Source organism: Thamnophis elegans, chromosome 1, assembly GCF_009769535.1.
Source record: "Thamnophis elegans isolate rThaEle1 chromosome 1, rThaEle1.pri, whole genome shotgun sequence".
Classification (NCBI taxonomy): domain Eukaryota; kingdom Metazoa; phylum Chordata; class Lepidosauria; order Squamata; family Colubridae; genus Thamnophis; species Thamnophis elegans.
This window is the reverse complement of record NC_045541.1, coordinates 167,666,821-167,686,181: the sequence shown is the minus strand read 5'-3', so window position 1 is coordinate 167,686,181 and position 19,361 is coordinate 167,666,821. Positions and strand designations below refer to the sequence as shown.

At 48.6% G+C, this 19,361-nt stretch overlaps 1 protein-coding gene across 2 annotated transcripts in view; it reads right to left on the bottom strand.

Moving 5' to 3' along the window:
• Positions 1-158: 158 nt before the first annotated feature.
• The window catches only part of PALM (paralemmin), a 101,054-nt gene continuing 81,851 nt past the window's right edge, over positions 159-19,361 (bottom strand). For both annotated transcript variants that reach the window (XM_032238854.1, XM_032238855.1), the window contains exons 8-9: positions 12,712-12,843; positions 159-2,089 (exon numbers count right to left, since the gene is read on the bottom strand). In XM_032238854.1, coding sequence (XP_032094745.1) covers positions 1,527-2,089; positions 12,712-12,843 — 695 coding nt within the window. In that variant the 3' untranslated portion in view covers positions 159-1,526. The remainder of the gene's footprint in view (positions 2,090-12,711; positions 12,844-19,361) is intronic.

Below are 19,361 nucleotides of genomic sequence, written 5' to 3'. Positions count from 1 at the left end.
CTTTCTCCGTGATTCAGCTTATCAGGAGCCATAGTGCCAGTTGGCTAGCACCAATTCTACCTCTTCTACAGTTCCACTATTACTCACTTTGTGCCAATGGCTGAGAATTTCTCCTTTTTGCCTCCAAATGATATCCCATTCTGTGTCTTTGCTTACTGTTGGTTTTAAATGCATTTTGCCACTTCTAACAGGGAAGCCTTTGACCCTCCCATTCCCCCCACCAGTCTGGCCTGGGGTTTTCATTGGGCTGGTCTTCTACCTGTTACTCTTTAACTATTTGCAGGTACATTGTCCGATGCTGAGCACCTGACAGCCCAGCCCAGCTCTCTGTTCTACTGACGGAATCCATCATATCTTCCCCAATCTAGATGCCCTTCCGATGTGTTAGATGACTGTTCCCATCATCTGTAGCCAAATGGTCCAATGTGTAAGTCCTAGGTTGGGGAAGACTGGTCTAGCAGCCACAAAATATACATTTAGCGTCAGTAATTCTTATTATCGACTGGGATTGTTCACTGAATCATAAAGTCTACTTGGACATCAACTATAGCCCTAGAGTCTTATAGTCCAGAGTAGCTGTCATCATAACATTTGGGGGGGAAACATACAAAATCAACCCAGTTTTTTCTTTTTCAGAGCTTTAAAGCTCAACAATTACATCCTTGTCAAAGCTCCTGCAATCAACAGGATGGGAAGGCCAATAAATTCTTGTGAAGATGTCATGGAATTATTTTGGAGGCGAAGATGTTTCTAACATCTGGATACTTTGGTTCAGGACCAAGTTCTGTGGTGCACAAAAAAAAATGAGTTGACGTATTTTTAAAACTTGTGAAAAACTTGGTTTGTTCGATAGTTTTCTGATCTTCACATCTTCACAGATTTTTGTTACCAGTATCCTTAAGGAAATTAGGATGTGAAGGACTTTGGGAGATATCAAAGGTAATTGGATTTCAAAAGATTCAGAAATTTCAAGAGGAAACCAAGAATCGTGCGTCTCCTTTCTTGATCAATTAATTTTCTTTCTTTAAACATTTCAGAAAGTGGAAACAGGGCTGAACTGTGGGGAAGCATTCACTCTTTTTCGTTTCTAATCAAAAGGTCTCCGTGTATAGTCAACCATTACAATTTAAAATGTCCAAATAAGAAAGAACAGGGACTGGACTGATTGGATCACTTCCATCATTAGATTTTGGGTCTGTTCCTTTATGAAATAATGAATAAAGGAATTAATGGAGGCAGGGGGAAAAAACAGACTGGCAATTTAGTGTCATTGTTGGCTATTTTACATGATTTCACCAGCACTGCACTTATATTCCCCCAGTCACTTGAAAATAAGGGGGGAAAACATCCTTGGGGGATGCAAATAGCACATCTTGTTAAGTAAAAATAGCAACACTTTGAACTCAGACCTTTGTAGAACTGAGAAGGTGACTGGAGAGGCGGAGTCAAGGTGTCCAGGTGAGAATGATGGGAAAAGGCAGTCCTGATTGGCTGTACAGTTGAGGGAGGGGCTTGGCAAGGGCCTCTTACATAACCGAGCAGCATTTACAACGCTGTTTCTTCGCGTCAAGATCCTGGTCTGCTCCTTTGGGGTCCGTGTCATTGGCCGATGGCTGTGCTCCAACTTGGTTTTCCTCCTTCTGAGTCAAGGGTTCCATCGCGCTGCCATTAGGTGGGGCGTGATCTGCTGTGTGGTCTCCCGCTTGTTTATTCTCAGCATCTTCTATCACCACCAGTTCGGCCTTGATTTGCTCTCCTTCCAGCCCCAGCACTTTTTTGGTCTCATTTTCGTCTTCCACATTCTGGTAGCCCATGAAGATCATGGTGACGGGTTGTTCTTTGCTAGGCTCTGGCCCGTCACCCGCAAGCTTTGGGCTCTCCATTGGTTTAGCCTGCACACCTGTGATTTCCTTCCGGGGAGTGACCTTCTGGCTTGGGAGATTGCTTTGGGCCTCTTTGGCAGCCTTCTCAGAGACTTCACTCAGGGTCACTTCGTCGGCTTTATGGATGAGCTCATCCACTTCGGATGAGCTGAGCTGGTGGACACCATTCTCAATCGCCCCATCTTCGGTACGGACTGCATGGACCACTGCAAGAGAAGATAGAGAAGATGCACAATGAGAAGCTTGGACAGATCTTCACTGTTGCTTTCAAAAATGACTTAGGGGCAGATATCATTGTTTCTTGTGGTGGAATGTAGACTACTGTTGCGGGAGGGAGGAAGCGACAACATAGCTTGGGGTCTTTGATATGTAAGAAGAGGGTGAAGGTGAACCCCCCACCTAGCAATTCATAGAACACATCTTGTATGCAGGTAATTGATTAATTTGGCAAGATTAATGTCAAGCCCATAGAACCAAGAAAGAACCAAGGAGCTAGTTCAGAGTACTTTCCTCATCTTTGTTCACCTATAGACCAAAATCTTGCTAGACTAAATCAATTCTCTACATAACTATCACCATATGAAGTGCTAGGGGGGGGGGGTGTCCGCCTTCGTCCTCTTCCTGTATACCAAAGATTTTAAGCTTCATTGTCTCTTTGATCTCTGGGGAAAAGCCCCTCTTTCCCGCAACTCTTGGCTACATTCGACTACATTTCTACTCCCAAAGGTGCTTTTAAAAAGGCAACTGGACTTTTTTTGAAGGAAAAGGGAAAACAAGTACAGTTGGGTTTTGACAAACACCTTTGAATGACTGGGAATCTCCACAGCATCTTAAGAGACGCTGAAGTGGCACTAGAGACTCAAAAATGCCAAGAATTTGTCCTTTAAAGCAGAATGGGTTTTTATTTTGCAGGGGTTTGATAAATCTCATAGACCTTTGACAGAACAACGGTTAAGCACCTCAAATACCAACCACACCTACCTGTTCTTTACTCAAGTGTTTTGGTTCTCTCTGTGTGTATACTAATAGCAGGCCAGTTCCCAAGAAATTCAATGAAAAGAACCTTCACTTTTCTTTTCTTTTCTTTTTATTTTTTTTTAAAAATATTTAAACATTTTATTTTCCATTAAACAGTGTGTCATCCAGGTCCAAATGACTGCAATTACAGTCAAAATTTACAGTATTCGTTATATAGATAATAATCTCTAATTTTATAATAATAAAAATCAGCATTATAGCTCTATTCATTTCTCCCTCTTAACATATATACTAATAAAATATAATAATTCTATTCGATATAATAATCTTAACAATCATATTAGTAAGAATCATCATATTGTTTACCTCCCTATCTTCACATATATTATTTCACTGATCTCCATTTATTTCTCACTTTTTTGTTTTTATTCTCCAACCATCCATAAACTAGCTCCCTTCATATAATATAGTTTGTTCTTTCTCCTTTATTGCAAGCGTTAGTCTGTTCATTTCTGCACATTCTAATATTTTCCTAATCACATTCTCATCGGTAGGGATCTCATCCATTTTCCAGTTTTGTGCAAATACAATTCTAGCTGCAGTTCATACATGTATAATTAAATGTACATTTACTTTATACTGTAAGGTTTCACACCTTCACTTTTCCTTAAGAGATGAGAATGTGAAAATGGGGGTGATCATGGGAGGCCAAAAAGGATGTATGAATGTTCTGTCTTCCATTATATTGATGGCAGTCTGCAAGCTCTCTGGCTTCCTGTTTGGAGTGGTTCGACAGAACCTCTAGCTAAGATTCTGTGCATTTCAGAGAACCCGCAAATCCCACCCCTGGCTGGCCCCGCCCACCACTCCCCATTCCCCTCCCAGGTGTCCCCACGTGGCCCATTTTGGACGCAGGTAAGTGCAGGGTGTGTGTGGAGACTCAGGGGGATGGGACTGGGCCTCCTGGAAGTTCCGGAAGGCCAAAAACAGGCCTGTTTCCAGCCTCCAGAACCTGGGGAGGCTGTTTTCGCCTTCATGGAGGCTCAAGGAAAGCCTCCAGAGCCCAGGGAGGGCAAAAAACGCACCCCCCCCTGTTGAATACTAGCGCGGGAAATACAAGCGCGGGGATAAAGGACTCCCCTTCTGATTGGTTCCCGGGCGGAGCCGGTTCAATCCTCGCCCCGATTGGTCGAGCTACTCGACGCCCCATTGGCTCCTCGTTCAAACCCGGGGGTATAAATGTTTGGCGCGAACCACGCCACGTGGAATCGTAGTCACTCTGTTCTCAATAAAGGTTGCTGTTGCATACCCGCTTGTCGCGTCCCTTCCCTTCGCTCCAAGATGCAAAACTGGCGACGAAGGTGGGATCCCGATTCCCGCGACCACGGAGGAGAACGAGTCAGCTGCCACCGCGTCTGAATCAGCACGAACGCTATCTCAGGCTGAGAACTCCGGCAGCGAACGCAAAAAATTTCTCCGCCCTCTTCCTCCCCCTCTCTGGCTCCACACCACGATGGCATCAGCGCTTCCTCCTTTCGCGCCATTCGGATCTGCCGGAGAATCATGGGACGGCTTCATGGAGCGTTTCGAGTGCTACCTAATCGCATCGAGGAACCAGGCACAGACCGACGAGGAGAAATGCAGTTTCTTCTTGTCTTGCTGTGAGCCTTCCATGTTCGCCTCTGCGAGAGCCCTGGCCGCCCCGAGGCCAGCCTACAAACTTGGGTGGGACGAGCTGATGTCCAGGCTGAGGAACCACTACGCTCCCTCACCCTCTCTGATCGCACGCCGCTTCACCTTCCGCCGCCGAGTGCAGAAGCCCAACGAATCCATCAGCCAGTTCCTAGAGGCTTTGCGCACCGTGGCCGCCCAGTGCGATTTTGCAGACCTGGAGGAGAACCTCGTAGAGCAGTTTGTATGCGGGGTCCGCGACGCACATTTGCGCAGCCGCATGCTCCGGAACCACAAAATCACCTTGGTGCAAGCCGTGGAGACCGCGCGAGCAGCGGAGCTCTCCGAACAATCCACGGCCGACATCGAACGCCTCCAGCTGAAAACCCCCGCACAAACCGCCGCGGGGCCTTCCACCCAGACGAACCTCGTCGACGACCTCTCTCCTGCTGAAGACGAGGAGGAGGAAACCGTCGGACAAATGAGGACGCAGCCGAAGCGGAAGCCACACCAGCAACCACCGACGCCAGCTCAGCCAGTCTCAAACGCACCTTGCCGCGGATGCGGCGGCCGCCACAGCCGCGCATCCTGCCCGTTCTGCCGTCTGCCGCCGCTGCCGAGGAGAAGGACACCTCGCCAGGGTCTGCCGGGCTCTCGTGCCAGCCCCATCGTTCATGCAGCCCAGCGACCAGCGCCAGGCACCGCAACGCCGCCAACAGCCACGTCCTGCGAGGCGAGCTGAGGACTGCCACTCAACCTACCAGCCCTCCAGCGCCGACTGCGTGGTCTACCAGGCTTCCCACGTTCCCGCCGGCGATCGCAAAATCAGCACCGCCGTCCGACTCGAAGGTCAGCTTTGTAGAATGGAGGTGGACTCCGGGTCTTCCCGTTCTCTCCTATCTTGGGCCCTGTTTTCCCGCCTTTGTCCCGGGGTTCCCCAGAGCAAATTGCGCCCCGTCGGGGTCTCCCTCCTAGACTATCAGGGAAATGGGATTCCCACGGCAGGAATATTCCACATCCGAGTGGAATACGGAGATTTTAAGGGGAAACTCCCAGTTCTAATCGTCAGGAACGATCTGCCCGCCCTTCTGGGGTTGGATTGGTTTCCCGCCTTGGGCCTCACCATAGAGGGGGTGCACAGGGTAGTTCCCCTCACCGTAGATAGCGTTCTAGACGAGTTCGCAGATGTGTTCGATGGGAAATTGGGCTGTTATAAGGGCACCCCCATTTCCCTCTGCCTCGATCCCCAGGTCGCTCCCATTAGGCTGAAGGCACGCAGGGTCCCCTTCGCATTGAGAGCAAAGGTAGACGCTGAACTTGATAAGCTCATAGAGCAAGGGGTAATCGAGCCCGTAGATCACGCCCGTTGGGAAACCCCCATAGTCCTCCCGGTCAAACCCGACGGATCGGTGAGAATATGTGCCGACTATAAGTCGACCATCAATTTGGCCCTGCAGGCAAATCCATATCCGGTCCCCGTAGTGCAACACCTACTCCACTCCTTAGGGCAAGGCCGCATTTTCGCCAAGCTAGATATGGCACAGGCCTACCAGCAGCTTCCCGTAGACGACGATGCGGCTACAGCCCAGACCATCGTCACCCACCGCGGGGCCTTCCGCTGCCGCCGCCTCCAATTCGGCGTTTCGGTTGCCCCGGGGATTTTCCAGAGCCTCATGGAGCGGTTGCTCCACGGCCTCCCAGGCGTCGTGCCCTACTTCGATGACGTCCTGGTCGCAGCCCCCAGCCACTCGGAACTCCTGAAAATACTGCGGGAGGTCCTCACACGTTTTAGGGAGGCAGGACTGAAACTAAAGCGCAGCAAATGCGAAATTGCTGTTCCCAAAGTAGAATTCTTGGGGTTCCTCATTGATGCCCAAGGCATCCACCCCACTCCTTCCAAAGTTGCCGCCATCAAAAACGCACCTGCACCCACCTCTAGAGCGGAATTGCAGGCGTTCCTGGGGCTTTTAAATTTCTACGCCCCGTTTATTCCCCACAAGGCGTCGCTAGCTGAGCCGCTACACCGACTGCTTGACCGGTCAGCGGCCTGGCAATGGGGTAGCCGTGAAGCGCACGCGTTCGCGGCTATAAAAGACATTTTGACCTCATCGGCAGTACTAATTCAATATAGCGATAGGATGCCCCTAGTTCTGACTTGCGACGCCTCTCCCTATGGCATAGGGGCGGTCCTGAGCCATGCCCTCCCGAACGGCTCAGAGGCCCCCATAGCCTTCTATTCCCGGACACTCTCCTCCACGGAGCGGAACTACAGCCAAATCGATAAAGAAGCCCTGGCTGCAGTATCCGGCATTAAGCGGTTCCATGACTACCTCTATGGTAGGAATTTCACCCTTGTCACGGATCACAAGCCACTCCTGGGGCTACTGGCAGGCGACAAGCCAACCCCCCCCATTTTGTCTCCCCGCATGACACGCTGGACGGAGTTCCTAACGGCGTATTCGTATACGCTGTTATACCGTCCGGGTAAGCAGCTAGGGCACGCAGACGCCCTGAGCCGCTGCCCCTTGCCAGAGACGGACACTGCCCACGTGCCCGCTCTCTCTATTTTGTCCATCGCCGAATCCGACCTCCCCGTCTCTGCCGCGGACGTCGCAGCTTGCACCAAGGCTGACCCCGTCCTATCCCAAGTAGCTTCATGGGTCTTGAGGGGTTGGCCCACGGAAAAGGTAGCGGAAGGATTCCGACCATTTAAAGCACGACAAGCAGAACTCGCCATACACGGGGGTTGTCTTGTCTGGGGGGATAGGGTAGTGATCCCCACAGCCCTGCGGGCACGAATCCTGCCCGCACTCCACAAAAACCACCCAGGCATAGCGCGAATGAAAGCCTTAGCCCGTAGCTATGTGTGGTGGCCCTTGCTAGATTCGGAAATTGCAGACTACGTAGGCCGCTGCAGGATCTGCCAAAACTCTAGGCCGAATCCCCCCACAGCCGCACCCCGGGAGTGGGAAATCCCTAGAGGCCCATGGTCCCGTTTACACATTGACTTCGCCGGCCCCTTCCACGGCCGAAACTTCATGATAGTAGTCGATGCTTACTCCAAGTGGGTGGAGCTGGTAATCATGACCTCCACCACAGCAGAGAGTACAGTGAGGGCCTTCGTAAGATGTTCGCCACCCATGGGTTACCGGATGTGATAGTCTCAGATAATGGGCCCCAGTTTACCTCCACCACGTTCCAAGAATTCCTGGCAGAACAAGGAATCAGGCACGCAGCCACAGCCCCTTATCACCCAGCTAGTAACGGCCGGGCGGAGCGCGCAGTTCGCTCGGCCAAAGAAGCCTTAGGCCGCATGGACCAGGGCGACTGGCAAGAAAGAGTGGCAGCTTACCTCTTGAGCCAGCACTCCATACCCTGCCCAACGACTAATAAAAGCCCCGCGGAGCTCTTGATGGGTAGGAGATTGCGAACCTCCCTAGACAGGCTCCATCCACTTTACGCAGGGGATCTGCCGAGCAACCTGGGGGCCCTCCCTTCCCACGCGTTTAAGTTAGGGGATCCTGTATGGGCCCGCTCCTTTTCGGGGGATCCACGGTGGGTTCCCGCAACCATCACAGCTCTGACCGGCCCCTGTTCCTTCAGGGTCGGTCTGGCCGACGGAACACAATGGAGGCGCCACGTGGACCAGTTAAGGCGACGCCTCCCCACGGAAACAGACGGCCCGAGCATCTCAGACACCCACTCTCAGCACGGGCCACCCTCGATGACCTTCCCCCAAACGGACCGCCTCTACCCGGGGAACGGGGGACAAGCCGATACGAACTTTTCGGACAGACGCGCCTCACCCGGCTACTCCCTTCCTCGAAGCCCTTATCGAGACTCTGAACCTACACCCCAACCAGACTGCGCGGAGCCACTGTCGGACACTCCTGTTGCCACGGAGACGCCACCCCGGACAAATGGACATTGGACACGGGGCCCGGGGCCAGCGCCATCTCACGAGGCCGCGTCGCAGATCCACCGCCCCGCCACAGGCACACCTCCACCGGCGGTTCCCCCCCCATCGACAACCGCCGGGGAGCTACGAAGGTCGGGACGAGAACGTCGCCGTCCCACCTACTTACAAGACTATGTTTGCCCTTCCTAAAGGGACTCTTTGACTAGGGGGGGAGGGGTGTTGAATACTAGCGCGGGAAATACAAGCGCGGGGATAAAGGACTCCCCTTCTGATTGGTTCCCGGGCGGAGCCGGTTCAATCCTCGCCCCGATTGGTCGAGCTACTCGACGCCCCATTGGCTCCTCGTTCAAACCCGGGGGTATAAATGTTTGGCGCGAACCACGCCACGTGGAATCGTAGTCACTCTGTTCTCAATAAAGGTTGCTGTTGCATACCCGCTTGTCGCGTCCCTTCCCTTCGCTCCAAGATGCAAAACCCCCCATGGTGCAGGAGGCCGACTAGGGCCATGGCCACTATGGCCACGCCCACCCAGCAACCAGGCAGAGAACCCCTTGCTAAAATTTTTGAAGCCCACCCCCCCATCCTCCTTGTTATTCAATCCAAAGTGAGCAACATTCTGTGTGTCTCTTTCAGAGTTTTTCTCTTGAGAAACAGTTGGAGATCCCCCCCCCTGGATAAATTCGGGGGCGGGGGGCGGAAGCAAGCATCCATCCACAGATTTGGGGGAAGATTTAGAAAAGCCACTTATACCCAGCTATTATAAATATTTTTTTTTTTTAGGTGCACAAAAGTGGATGTTGAATTTGGGCAGAAAAAGCAAAAGCAGTAAGTGGAGGAAATGAGCGGGTCAAAACAATTCTAGGGATTTTTTTCCCAACCACGACTGCCCTTCTTATCCATTCCTTGACCTGCACTTTCATAATAAATAAACAACAATCCCCTTGCATGATTCTGTTCTCCACGCTGGAATGGGAGATAAGAAAAGGAAGGAACATTTTGGGGAGGGCTTACAGTGTTTCTGGCAGAAAATGTAAAAAGTGACTTAAGTTTTTTAAACTGATAAAGGGGGAAAAAAAGGGTAAAAGTGCTCGTTATTTGAACATAACTCCCACTTATGATCACACAATGCCCTAGAATTGATTGTTTTCTTCCCAGATTTTTTTGAACTGTCCACCATAGAGCCCAGTGATGGAGAACGTTTTCAGTGCCCAAATTGGAATGTGCGTACATGCACTTGCGCCAGAGCGCTGGAAAGCCGAAGGCCAGCTGGCTGGAGAGCACATGCCTGTTTTTTGGCTGGTTTGGGGGCTCTTTTCAGGCCGTTCTTTGGGCCATTTTTAGACTGTTTTTCAGGGCGTTTTCAGGCCATTTTCAGGCCGTTTTTTGTTTTTCTGCCAGAGCGCCAAAAGCAGCCTAAAAACAGCATGCAAATGGCCAAAACAGCCAGAAAATGGTGTGAAAACAGCCCAGAAATGACCTGGAAAACAGCCATAAACAGCCTGTTTTTTAAGGCGTTTTTGGCTGTTTTCATGCCGTTTTTCAGCGCTCCAGCAGCTGGCAAAGGTGTGCATGCCCATAGACAGGGCTCTGCGTGCCACCTCTGGCACCCGTGCAATAGGTTCGCCATCACAGATATAGCCTATTGCCCCAGAATTTCCTAGGGATTTCCCACCTGAATAGTACCTGTATTGTGATTTGTTATGACCCTGCTTAGTGCTTGAAAAATCAACCAATGTTGACAAAGTGCTGACACCTTTGTAAAACTTTAGAATAGCAATAGCAATAGCAATAGCAGTTAGACTTATATACCGCTTCATAGGGCTTTCAGCCCTCTCTAAGCGGTTTACAGAGTCAGCATATCGCCCCCAACAATCCGGGTCCTCATTTTACCCACCTCGGAAGGATGGAAGGCTGAGTCAACCTTGAGCCGGTGAGATTTGAACAGCCGAACTGCAGAACTGCAGTCAGCTGAAGTAGCCTGCAGTGCTGCACTCTAACCACTGCGCCACCTCGGCTCTTGACTAAAATCATCATCATCTCAATCTTCTCAACTGCAAAAAATGCCCATTGAGATTTATATGGAAAGTTCAACTTTACTGTTTGCACAAAAAAACACCCACTGGGATTTTTAGTGTCTGAAAAAAGCTTGCATAATGAGATCCAAATTTTGTGAGGTTTCAATATGCAAACTGTTAGGAACATGATCTCACAGGCACCGCTATTACAGAAAGGAACGCTGCTGAATTGTTGAAAAACTCTGGGAGAAAATATCTGAATACAATAATTTATATACTAAGGCTGAAAAATAATGGAGCATTAAACATTAATTGTTAATACCAATTATAATGTTGGCACAGTGTGAAAAAGATTCACCAAATATTTATAAATATTAAATTTACTGTAAAAGATGTTTTATAGCAAAATCTCCATAACTCAGGTCATTAAGTAGGACCTAAGCAATTGGAGATAACATCCAGTCAATTAGACTATGATATTCATTTGGGTAAATGGGATAATATTAATGACTATTCATAGGAAGTCTTGGCTTTTGAGCTGTCTTCATATTTCCAGCAGACAGCCTTCCTCCTGAATACAGAATGGTTTTGCAATGGTTTTTTTCTACTTTGTGTGCCAAAACAGTGCAAGCAACATGGATATAAGGAAAGAGATGGGATTCCTCTAATCCTGGGATGGCGAACCTATGGCACATGTGTCACAGGTGACATGCGGAGCCATATTTGCTGGCACGGCAGCCCACAATCTCGGTGTGCATTGTGCATGTCAGCCAGCTGATTTTTGGCCTTCTGGAGGGCCGGGAGGCTGTTTTCACCCTCCCTGGGCTCCAGGAAAGCCTCCAGAGCCCAGAGAGGGGGAAAAACAGGTCCAACAGGCCAACCAGAAGTTTGTTTCTGAACTTCCGGTTGGCCCGTTGGGCCTGTTTTTTGACTTCCCTAGGCTCCGGAGGCTTTCCTGAAGCCTAGGGTGGGCAAAAGGCCTCCCCCGAGGACCGGGGGTGGGTGGGAGGCCGTTTTCGCCTTCCCCAGGCTTCAGGAAAGCCTGGAGAGGGCAAAAATCCCCCCCCCGCATGGGGGGGGGCACTCATGCATGCCCACTTGGGTGGGTATGCGCCAGGGATGGTTCCTGCCAATTCCACAAATCTACCGTGCTGTTTAGAACCGGTTCCAGCTTCCTTCCCGCCCTCTGCATCACACTTGTCCTGCCTGCCGCTCATGATTGGCTGGCTCACCAATCGCCCTGCCTGCCTCTAAGAGTCCTATCTAAACCTTAAAGTCTTAAAGCTGTCAAGTTTGAACATCCCCGGGTTTTTTTTCTAAAGGGTTAGGGGTGCAAGGGTCTTGTAACTTGACAGGTTTAAGATTTGCACACTTCAATGACAGAGTTCCTGAGCCAACATGACTGGAGGAGGAATTCTGGGAGTTGAAGTCCACAAGTCTTAAAGTGTCAAATATGAAGACCCCTGGGTTATTTTTCTTCAGGGTTAGGGGTACAAGGGTCTTGTAACTTGACAACTTTAAGACTTGCGTGCTTCAATGCCAGAGTTTCTGAGCCAACATTTTGGTTGCTAAGCAAGAGCGTTGTTAAGTGAATTTCACCACATTCTACGAGTTGGCCACTCCCACCCGGTCACATGACTGCCAAGCCACTCCCACCCAGTCACATGGCCAGCAAGCCACTCCCACAAAGCAGGCCACACCTACAGAAGAGGTTATAAAAAATTTTGAAACCCACCACTGGCACGGGCGTACACAATTTTGGCACACCGTTAGAAAAAGGTTAGCCATCCCTGCTCTAATCCAACCAGCACAGTGAATCTGTGCTTCCCCCTTGACTTTGCTTGTCAGAAGGTCGCAAAACCTGATCCCACAACCTTGGTGCCCTTCAACCGCCACAAATGTGAGCCCATTGCCAAGCGTCTGAATTTGGATCCCACGATCGTGGGGAACGCTTCAAAAATCCTAAAGTCTGGGGGAAATAGTCAAGTAAATTTTTTCAGTGTCCTCGTTACTTCGAATTAAAGGACTATCTGCACCGCCCTTGAATCTCTGCGCCATCAGAGCCCCCAAAACAACCCCAAACACAACCTCCAACCGCTGCGCTGTGGGAAGGAAGCCAGGTCTTCTTGAGTCAATATGATGTGCTGCTCAGGACTCCACCTGAGTCCCAGGGCGCATGAAAGTTGTTTGCAGGAGACCAGACATATCCTTGGTCTGTCTGTGGACTCTCCCTTCCAGTGCGTACCTTTCAGCTCGTCCTCGTACACTTTGACTCCCTGAACTGTGTTCTCTTTGGGCAGTCTAGTGGTGCTGGACAGGACTTTGGTCTCCCCTGTGAGTTTGTCCTTCTCCACAGTGATCTCTACAGAGTACATAGCTGGGACATAAACAGGACACAGTGAGCAACAAGAACGTTTCTGCCCCTCCGCCCACAGACCTGTCCCTCCCTGAGCTCGGAAATAAAGCATTCGGTACGAGCAGGGAAGGAGGTGGGAGGCGCAGGGCAGCTGGGGGTGCCTGTGGACAGGCCCAAAGCATTAGAGGCAGAGAGACGAAGCGATGCACAAGGCAAGCGAAGGCCTTTGAGCTCCAAGGAGCATCACACCAAAGAGCACCTGAGGTGTTGCTTTCCCAAATTCTTGGCAGAGCCCACCTGTTGCTCTCCTTGATGGCATCTCATGGGCGATGTGTAAACTGATGCTTTTCAACCTTGGCAACTTTAAAATGGGTGGACTTCCACTTCCCGAATTCTCTAATCAGACTGCATCTTCTCAGTGAGATTACAGTTGACCCCTTAGCCAAAGATGAGGTGAGGCTTTAGCAGCTGAAAGGCTATTGATCAGAAGCAGTTAAAATTAAATGAAGCCGAGGAAAGGCAAGCTTAAGAATTGTTCAACGTAGAATGGCCCTGCATAAGTGCTGAGGTGCCTATGCAGGAGAACAGCAAAGAAGGGGAAAAGCAATAGCCAAAGCACGTAGACTTATATGCCACTTCACAGACCTCTCTCAGCAGTTCACGGAGTCAGCCTATTGCCCTTAATAATCTGGGTCCTCATTTTACCCACCTCGGAAGGATGGAAGGCTGAGTTGACCTTGAGCCTGGTGAGATTTGAACTGCCAGATTTTAGGCAGCTGGTAGTCAGCAGAAGTAGCCTGCAGTACTGCACTCTAAGCACTGCGCCACTGTGGCTCAAAGAAAGATGATTTGTTTGTGATTGAGTAGTAAGTATGAACATAAGCAATCTTTGGGAAAAAAGACTTCCTTTCAGCAAATTCAACTTTGGTATCTTCCTGGACATTTCCTCTGCAGTCACCTTACAAGGGTATAAACATTTAATAAATGAATAAAATTTACATGAAGAAGTTTTCTTTCTTTCTTCCAGGATGGTTTTCCCCTGGACTTCTCCATTTAAACAACAGCCCTGGAGTTTCCTAAGTTCTTCTATCCAAGAACCTTATTTAGCTTTTTGAGATTGGTCAAATTTGGCATTTCTAGGCTAAGATTAGGCACCACAAATTTCCTAAGCAGGGAAGAACGCAGAGAAAAATCAAAAGGAAAAGCAAAGGATGCTGAACTGGGCATCAAAGCAGGCAAGAATTCAGATTAAAAGTCAGGTTAACTTCTTTGCCAGTGGAAGAGAAAGAACATGATCCGAAGATGGAGTGAAAAAGGAGGAAGCACGGCAAAGCAGATGTGCAGAGAAGGCGGTTGGACATAGATAAGGCTGCTTTGTCACTCATCACTCAGCAAACCTGCAGCCACTATTTGAACATAAAATACCAGCCCAAAGTTCATTTGCTTATTCTGATAAAGATAATATACTGTGTCACCGTTCTCAGGAAGAAAAAGAAATATATGACTGTGTTTGCAGGCTGTCCATGATCTCAGGACAGGAAGGAACACGGAACAGCTGTGAAACTATTTTTTTGGCAATAGGCTTGCATACCTTCAGCAAAGGAGTTCTGAAGCAGGACAGTGAAATGTCAAAAATGCAAACAACATGATGTTGTGTGCGCTCAGCTGAAATGCAACTACTATTTTGGCTTGTTAATTACTTAAAAGCAAAAATGCAAAGCATCAAACAGCGAATGAGATTTAGATTAAAACAATTAATTGAATTTTAGGAAGCATTCCCCCCCCCCCAAGTGCTAAATTATTCTCAGTCTGGTGCCCTTAGATGTATTGGATTACAAAGTCGATATTTTCCAGCTAAAGTACCACAGTGGCTAGCTAGGATGGGAGATGTAGTTCTACATGTGGGGCAGCCTGCCTGATTAAGGAAAGGTGCCACCGAATTTGGGTCCATTCCAGTTGACAATTGTCCCTGAAAGCACTTAAAATTTGGACATACCTGGGCCAGGACTCTTTTAAAAACAAATTGCTTTCTCAGCATATTTTTACAGTTTTAATTCGGGATGGCTCAAGAGTTTTCCAGTTCCATCAGTCCTGCTTGTTGAAATGCATATTTAAATACACTACAATTTCCAAACATAAATGTAAATGCAACATGTACTTTATATCAAACCACACATTCCTAAATGTGGTTTCTCCTAAAACTGATATAGTATGATTTTTTGCAGAGTAAGGGATTAACTACAGTAATTGGTCATAAAATATTTTTGGGGGGGGTGGGAGAGCTAGCACTGTCTATAGTGATTGGGTAGACTGGCAACAGGGAGACCCGGATTCTACCCCTCCTCAGCTCAGAAATTTATGACAGACTCTTTCATCACAGCCTACCTCACAGGGGTGTTATGTAAGGGAAAACGAGGGCAACATTTTCGGCACCAAGTTGCTGAAAAGGGAGCACTTTGTCTAGGCAGCGATAAGGAAGAGGAGCTGCCTTGGGGGCATGTGCACCCCGGAAATTGAACTTCTGGTTTCTGGCGCATACATGTGCCCCTGCCAGCAAGCTTTCCAGTTACTGCCGCACATGTGCAAATGCCGACCAGCTGGCCGGCGCGCATGCTTATGTTGGAAAATGGAAGACCAGCTCTTCCAGTTTCCGGCACTGCTGCATGCACAAAGGTCAGCTGATCGTCGTGTGCGCATGGGTGCCAGAAAACCAGAAGAGGAATGGGCAATGCCACGCATGCCAGGTGACATGGCTCTGCGTACCACTTTGGACATACGTGCCATCGGTTCACCATTACGGTTATATACTTTGACTTGATTTCCTTAGGAAAAACAAGACATAGATGTAAACAGAGTAATAAATAAATGCATGTTACATTTGCCTGGAAATTATGGGAAAGGTGGACTTCTGAGGCCGCAGCTGTCCCCCTGCCTGTTCCTATTGATTAAAATGTCCTATTAGAGCCGGATAACCAACTGAGCAGAAAGGAGACAAATCCATCACCCCGATCGAAACTGCCTTTGAGCCCCGAGCACAAAACAGATCAAACTGTACAGCTCACTCAGAGGTTTTCCAGTTCAGGATAGCTGCGATGCAGCTAATGGGTAACATGCCGTTAGTTAAAACAACATTTATCAAGGGCAGATCCAGGGCAGCTCTGTGGTGACTGGGTTTGGTTTTTTTTCCCCTCATCCTCCTGGCCATTCTTCCTTTGACCTTGCAGAAATGGAGGACATGTCATTTCGGGCTGTATCGAGGCAAAAAATCCAGGCCAACCAAGTGCAAAAAAGAACACCAAATTTGGCCTTTTAAATGCGTTCGTATTAGCTTTTCAGGGGGTGAAGTTACAAATAGAGGGTAAAGCATGACCTTAGTGCTGAGCTTTAGGCATAGGACTTACGTATCTTATTAAATTTATATGCCGTCCATCTCAACTATTAAACAACTGTGGAGTAGGGTACAGTAGGAGAGGAACGGTACACAGCCCAGAATCACTTCGGTGAGACGGACAGCTGTATATACGTGAAATGAAAATGCAATCTTGACTTCGGGATTTGCTGATTAGATTTGTGGTTATAGAATGGCTAGTATTTACTGAGTGCTGCCTGTAAAAGTAAGCCTTAATTTTATTTTGAAATTCTCCTCTGCTGAAAAAAAGTGGGAAGTCAATGCTTTTCTCTCTTCTGGCCATTAACCTACCCTTCTCCTTCCCCTTTTTCTCTTTGCCATTTCCCTATTATCTTTATTTTCATTTGTATTTTAGATTATGAGAATCTTAACTTAAAAAATAATTTTAAATTATTAGGGTAGTTTAAATTATTAGGGTAGTTGTTTCAGCCCCATCTGAGGCTGAGATGGAAGACTGAGGCAACAGTGTGCAGCAGCTGCCAAAAAAGCCAACACAGTTCTAGGCTGCATAAATAGAGGGATAGAATCAAGATCACGTGAAGTGTTAATATCACTTTATAATGCCTTGATAAGGCCACACTTGGAATACTGCAGTCAATTTTGGTCACCACAATGTAGAAAAGATGTGGAGACTCTAGAAAGAGTGCAGAGAAGAGCAACAAAGATGATAAGGGGACTGGAGATTAAAACATATGAAGAACGGTTGCAGGAACTTGGTATGTCTAGTTTAATGAAAAGATAATACAGTTATCCCTATGCCTGACAATTTGGGCTGTTCTAGGCTCCTTTTGAACACAGGTTTAGTGCAGTTCTAGAACTGCACCAAACCTGTGTGCAAAAGGAGCCTAATGGTCAGCTTTAGTTTGGTGTAAGTGTTTTACACAATTCCTTTCAGCAGGAACCAGTCGATCTAATCTTCTGTCAAAACGTTTAAGCTCCCACCCCAATATATGTTAAGGAGAGTGATGGGTATTTGCCTCCCCACCAGCTAGGTGATCTTTGGGTGCCTAGCAGAGGCTGGGAAATCCACCAATCCCTGTTCTTAATGTGAGTTGTACACTGTCAATAAAGACAGCACCATTTGCCAGGATCAAGAGTGGAAGGATAGGGATTATTACCGAAGCAGCAACTTTTAGGCCATTACAGTTTTCTGGTAGCTCACTATGTGGGAAAGATCTTGGGACACTGGGCAAGGGAACACTGCCAAGGGAATAGTTGGATAAGAGAAAGTGTAGCTAGGGGTAGGATTCAGCCGGTTCAGACCGTTTCAGGCGAACCAGATGCTAATTTTGCATCTGATTCGCCGAACCGGTGGTTGCAAGTCTCCATGTGGCCCATTAATCATGCCAGGTAAGTACAGGGCGTGAGTGTCTGGGAGGGCAAAAAATGGCCCTTCGGAAGTTCCGGAAGTCTGGCAATGGGCCCATTTCCACCTTCCAGAGGGCCTCCGGAACCCAAGGAGGCCGTTTTCACCCTCCCAGAGGCTTGGGGAAAGCCTCCGGAGCCTGGGGAGGGTGAAAAACAGGCTACCGGTAGGTCCGGAAGTCCAAAAATGGTCCTGTTTCCAGCGTCCGAAGGACCTCCAGAGCCCACGGGAGGCCATTTTTTTCCCTCGCGGAGGCTTGGGGAAGGCCTCTGGAACCTCCAGAGGGCAAAAAATGGGCCTACCAGAAATTCCAGAAATGAGCTCGTTTCCAGCCTCTGGAGTGCCTCCAGAGTCCAGTGGAGGCCATTTTTCCCCTCCTGGAGGCTCAAGGAAAGCTTCCGGAGCCTGGGGAGGGTGATAATGCCCCCCCCCCAACCATGGTGCAGAAGGCTGAGTAGTCCACACCCAGCATGGCCATGGCCACCCAGCAACTGGGCAGAGAACCCCTTGTTAACATTTTTGAATCCCATCACTGACACTGTGTAGCCCACAACTGGACAGTGGGCAGGGGAAGAGACTCGAAAGAAATTCTTTGTTGCGCTGCAGAGTTGGCAAGGACGAAAGCTCTATTTTTAGACGTGCAAGATTCTGTCCATGCAACTTTGCAATAAAGCAGAATTAGCCCATCTGGTTGTGATTCCTGTCTGTTTATCCTGCAAGGTCGACACTCAAGGACTTTTCGCCCTTTGTAAGGTTAACGCTCAAGGATTCTTTGGACTTCAAGGCCCGTTACCATGAAGGTGCTGCTAGCAAGCTATTTAATGACTGCAGATAGATTCATTTACCATTCCAAAAGCATCAAATCAGGCCCTGATAAGGAAAATCTTTCTGATAATAAAACCTACAGTGCACAACAGTGGAAGTCCATCTATGGATCTCTCCATCTCTGGAATGGTTGGGCGTTCGAGTTCTGGAAGAGGCTGCAGAATTATCAGACATGGATGATTTAACTGATATTCCTGCATGCTGCAAAAGGTTGGACTAGATCCGTGATGGCAAACCTACGGCACGCATGCCCGAAGTGGCAGGCGGAGCCATGTCGCCTGGCATGCGTTGCATTGCCCGTTGCTCTTTCGGGTTTCTGACGCGTATGCACATGTGACGATCAGCTGGCATTTGTGTGTGCGGCAGTGCTGGAAACCAGAAGAGCTGGTCTTCTGTTTTCTGGTATGAGCATGGCCAGCTGATCAGCACGTGCGCATGCATGGCAGTAACCAGAAGACTTGCTGGCTGGTGCGTATGCATGTGCCAGAACCCGGAAGTACCTTTTCTGGCACGCGCATGCCCCCTGAGCAGCTCCTCTTCCTTGTGCTATGTCCTAGACTTGGAAGCGTGGCTTCGTCTCCAAGGCTTGCCATTGGTCGAGACGCGCACATATTGTTAGGAATATAATCTAATGGTTGGGTTGGCAATATATAAATCATATAGCAATGCTGTACCTGTTTCTTTAAATCATGCTGTAAAATGTGACTGGCTGCTGTTTTCCTCAATCGGCCATAAGAGGGAGCCAGAATGATTGTTAGCTCTCTGTTTGTTAGATGCTGGGCTGATCTGATCTGAGTGTTTTGGAAGCTGGCAGTTAGAAAGTGCCGTGACCTATTGTAAGTTTTGCAACTGCTAACAAACTTTGAGTACCGGACTGTTTGTATGATTATGGACTATGTTATTTGGATTATCCCTTAACTAAAAGACATTGATGACTGA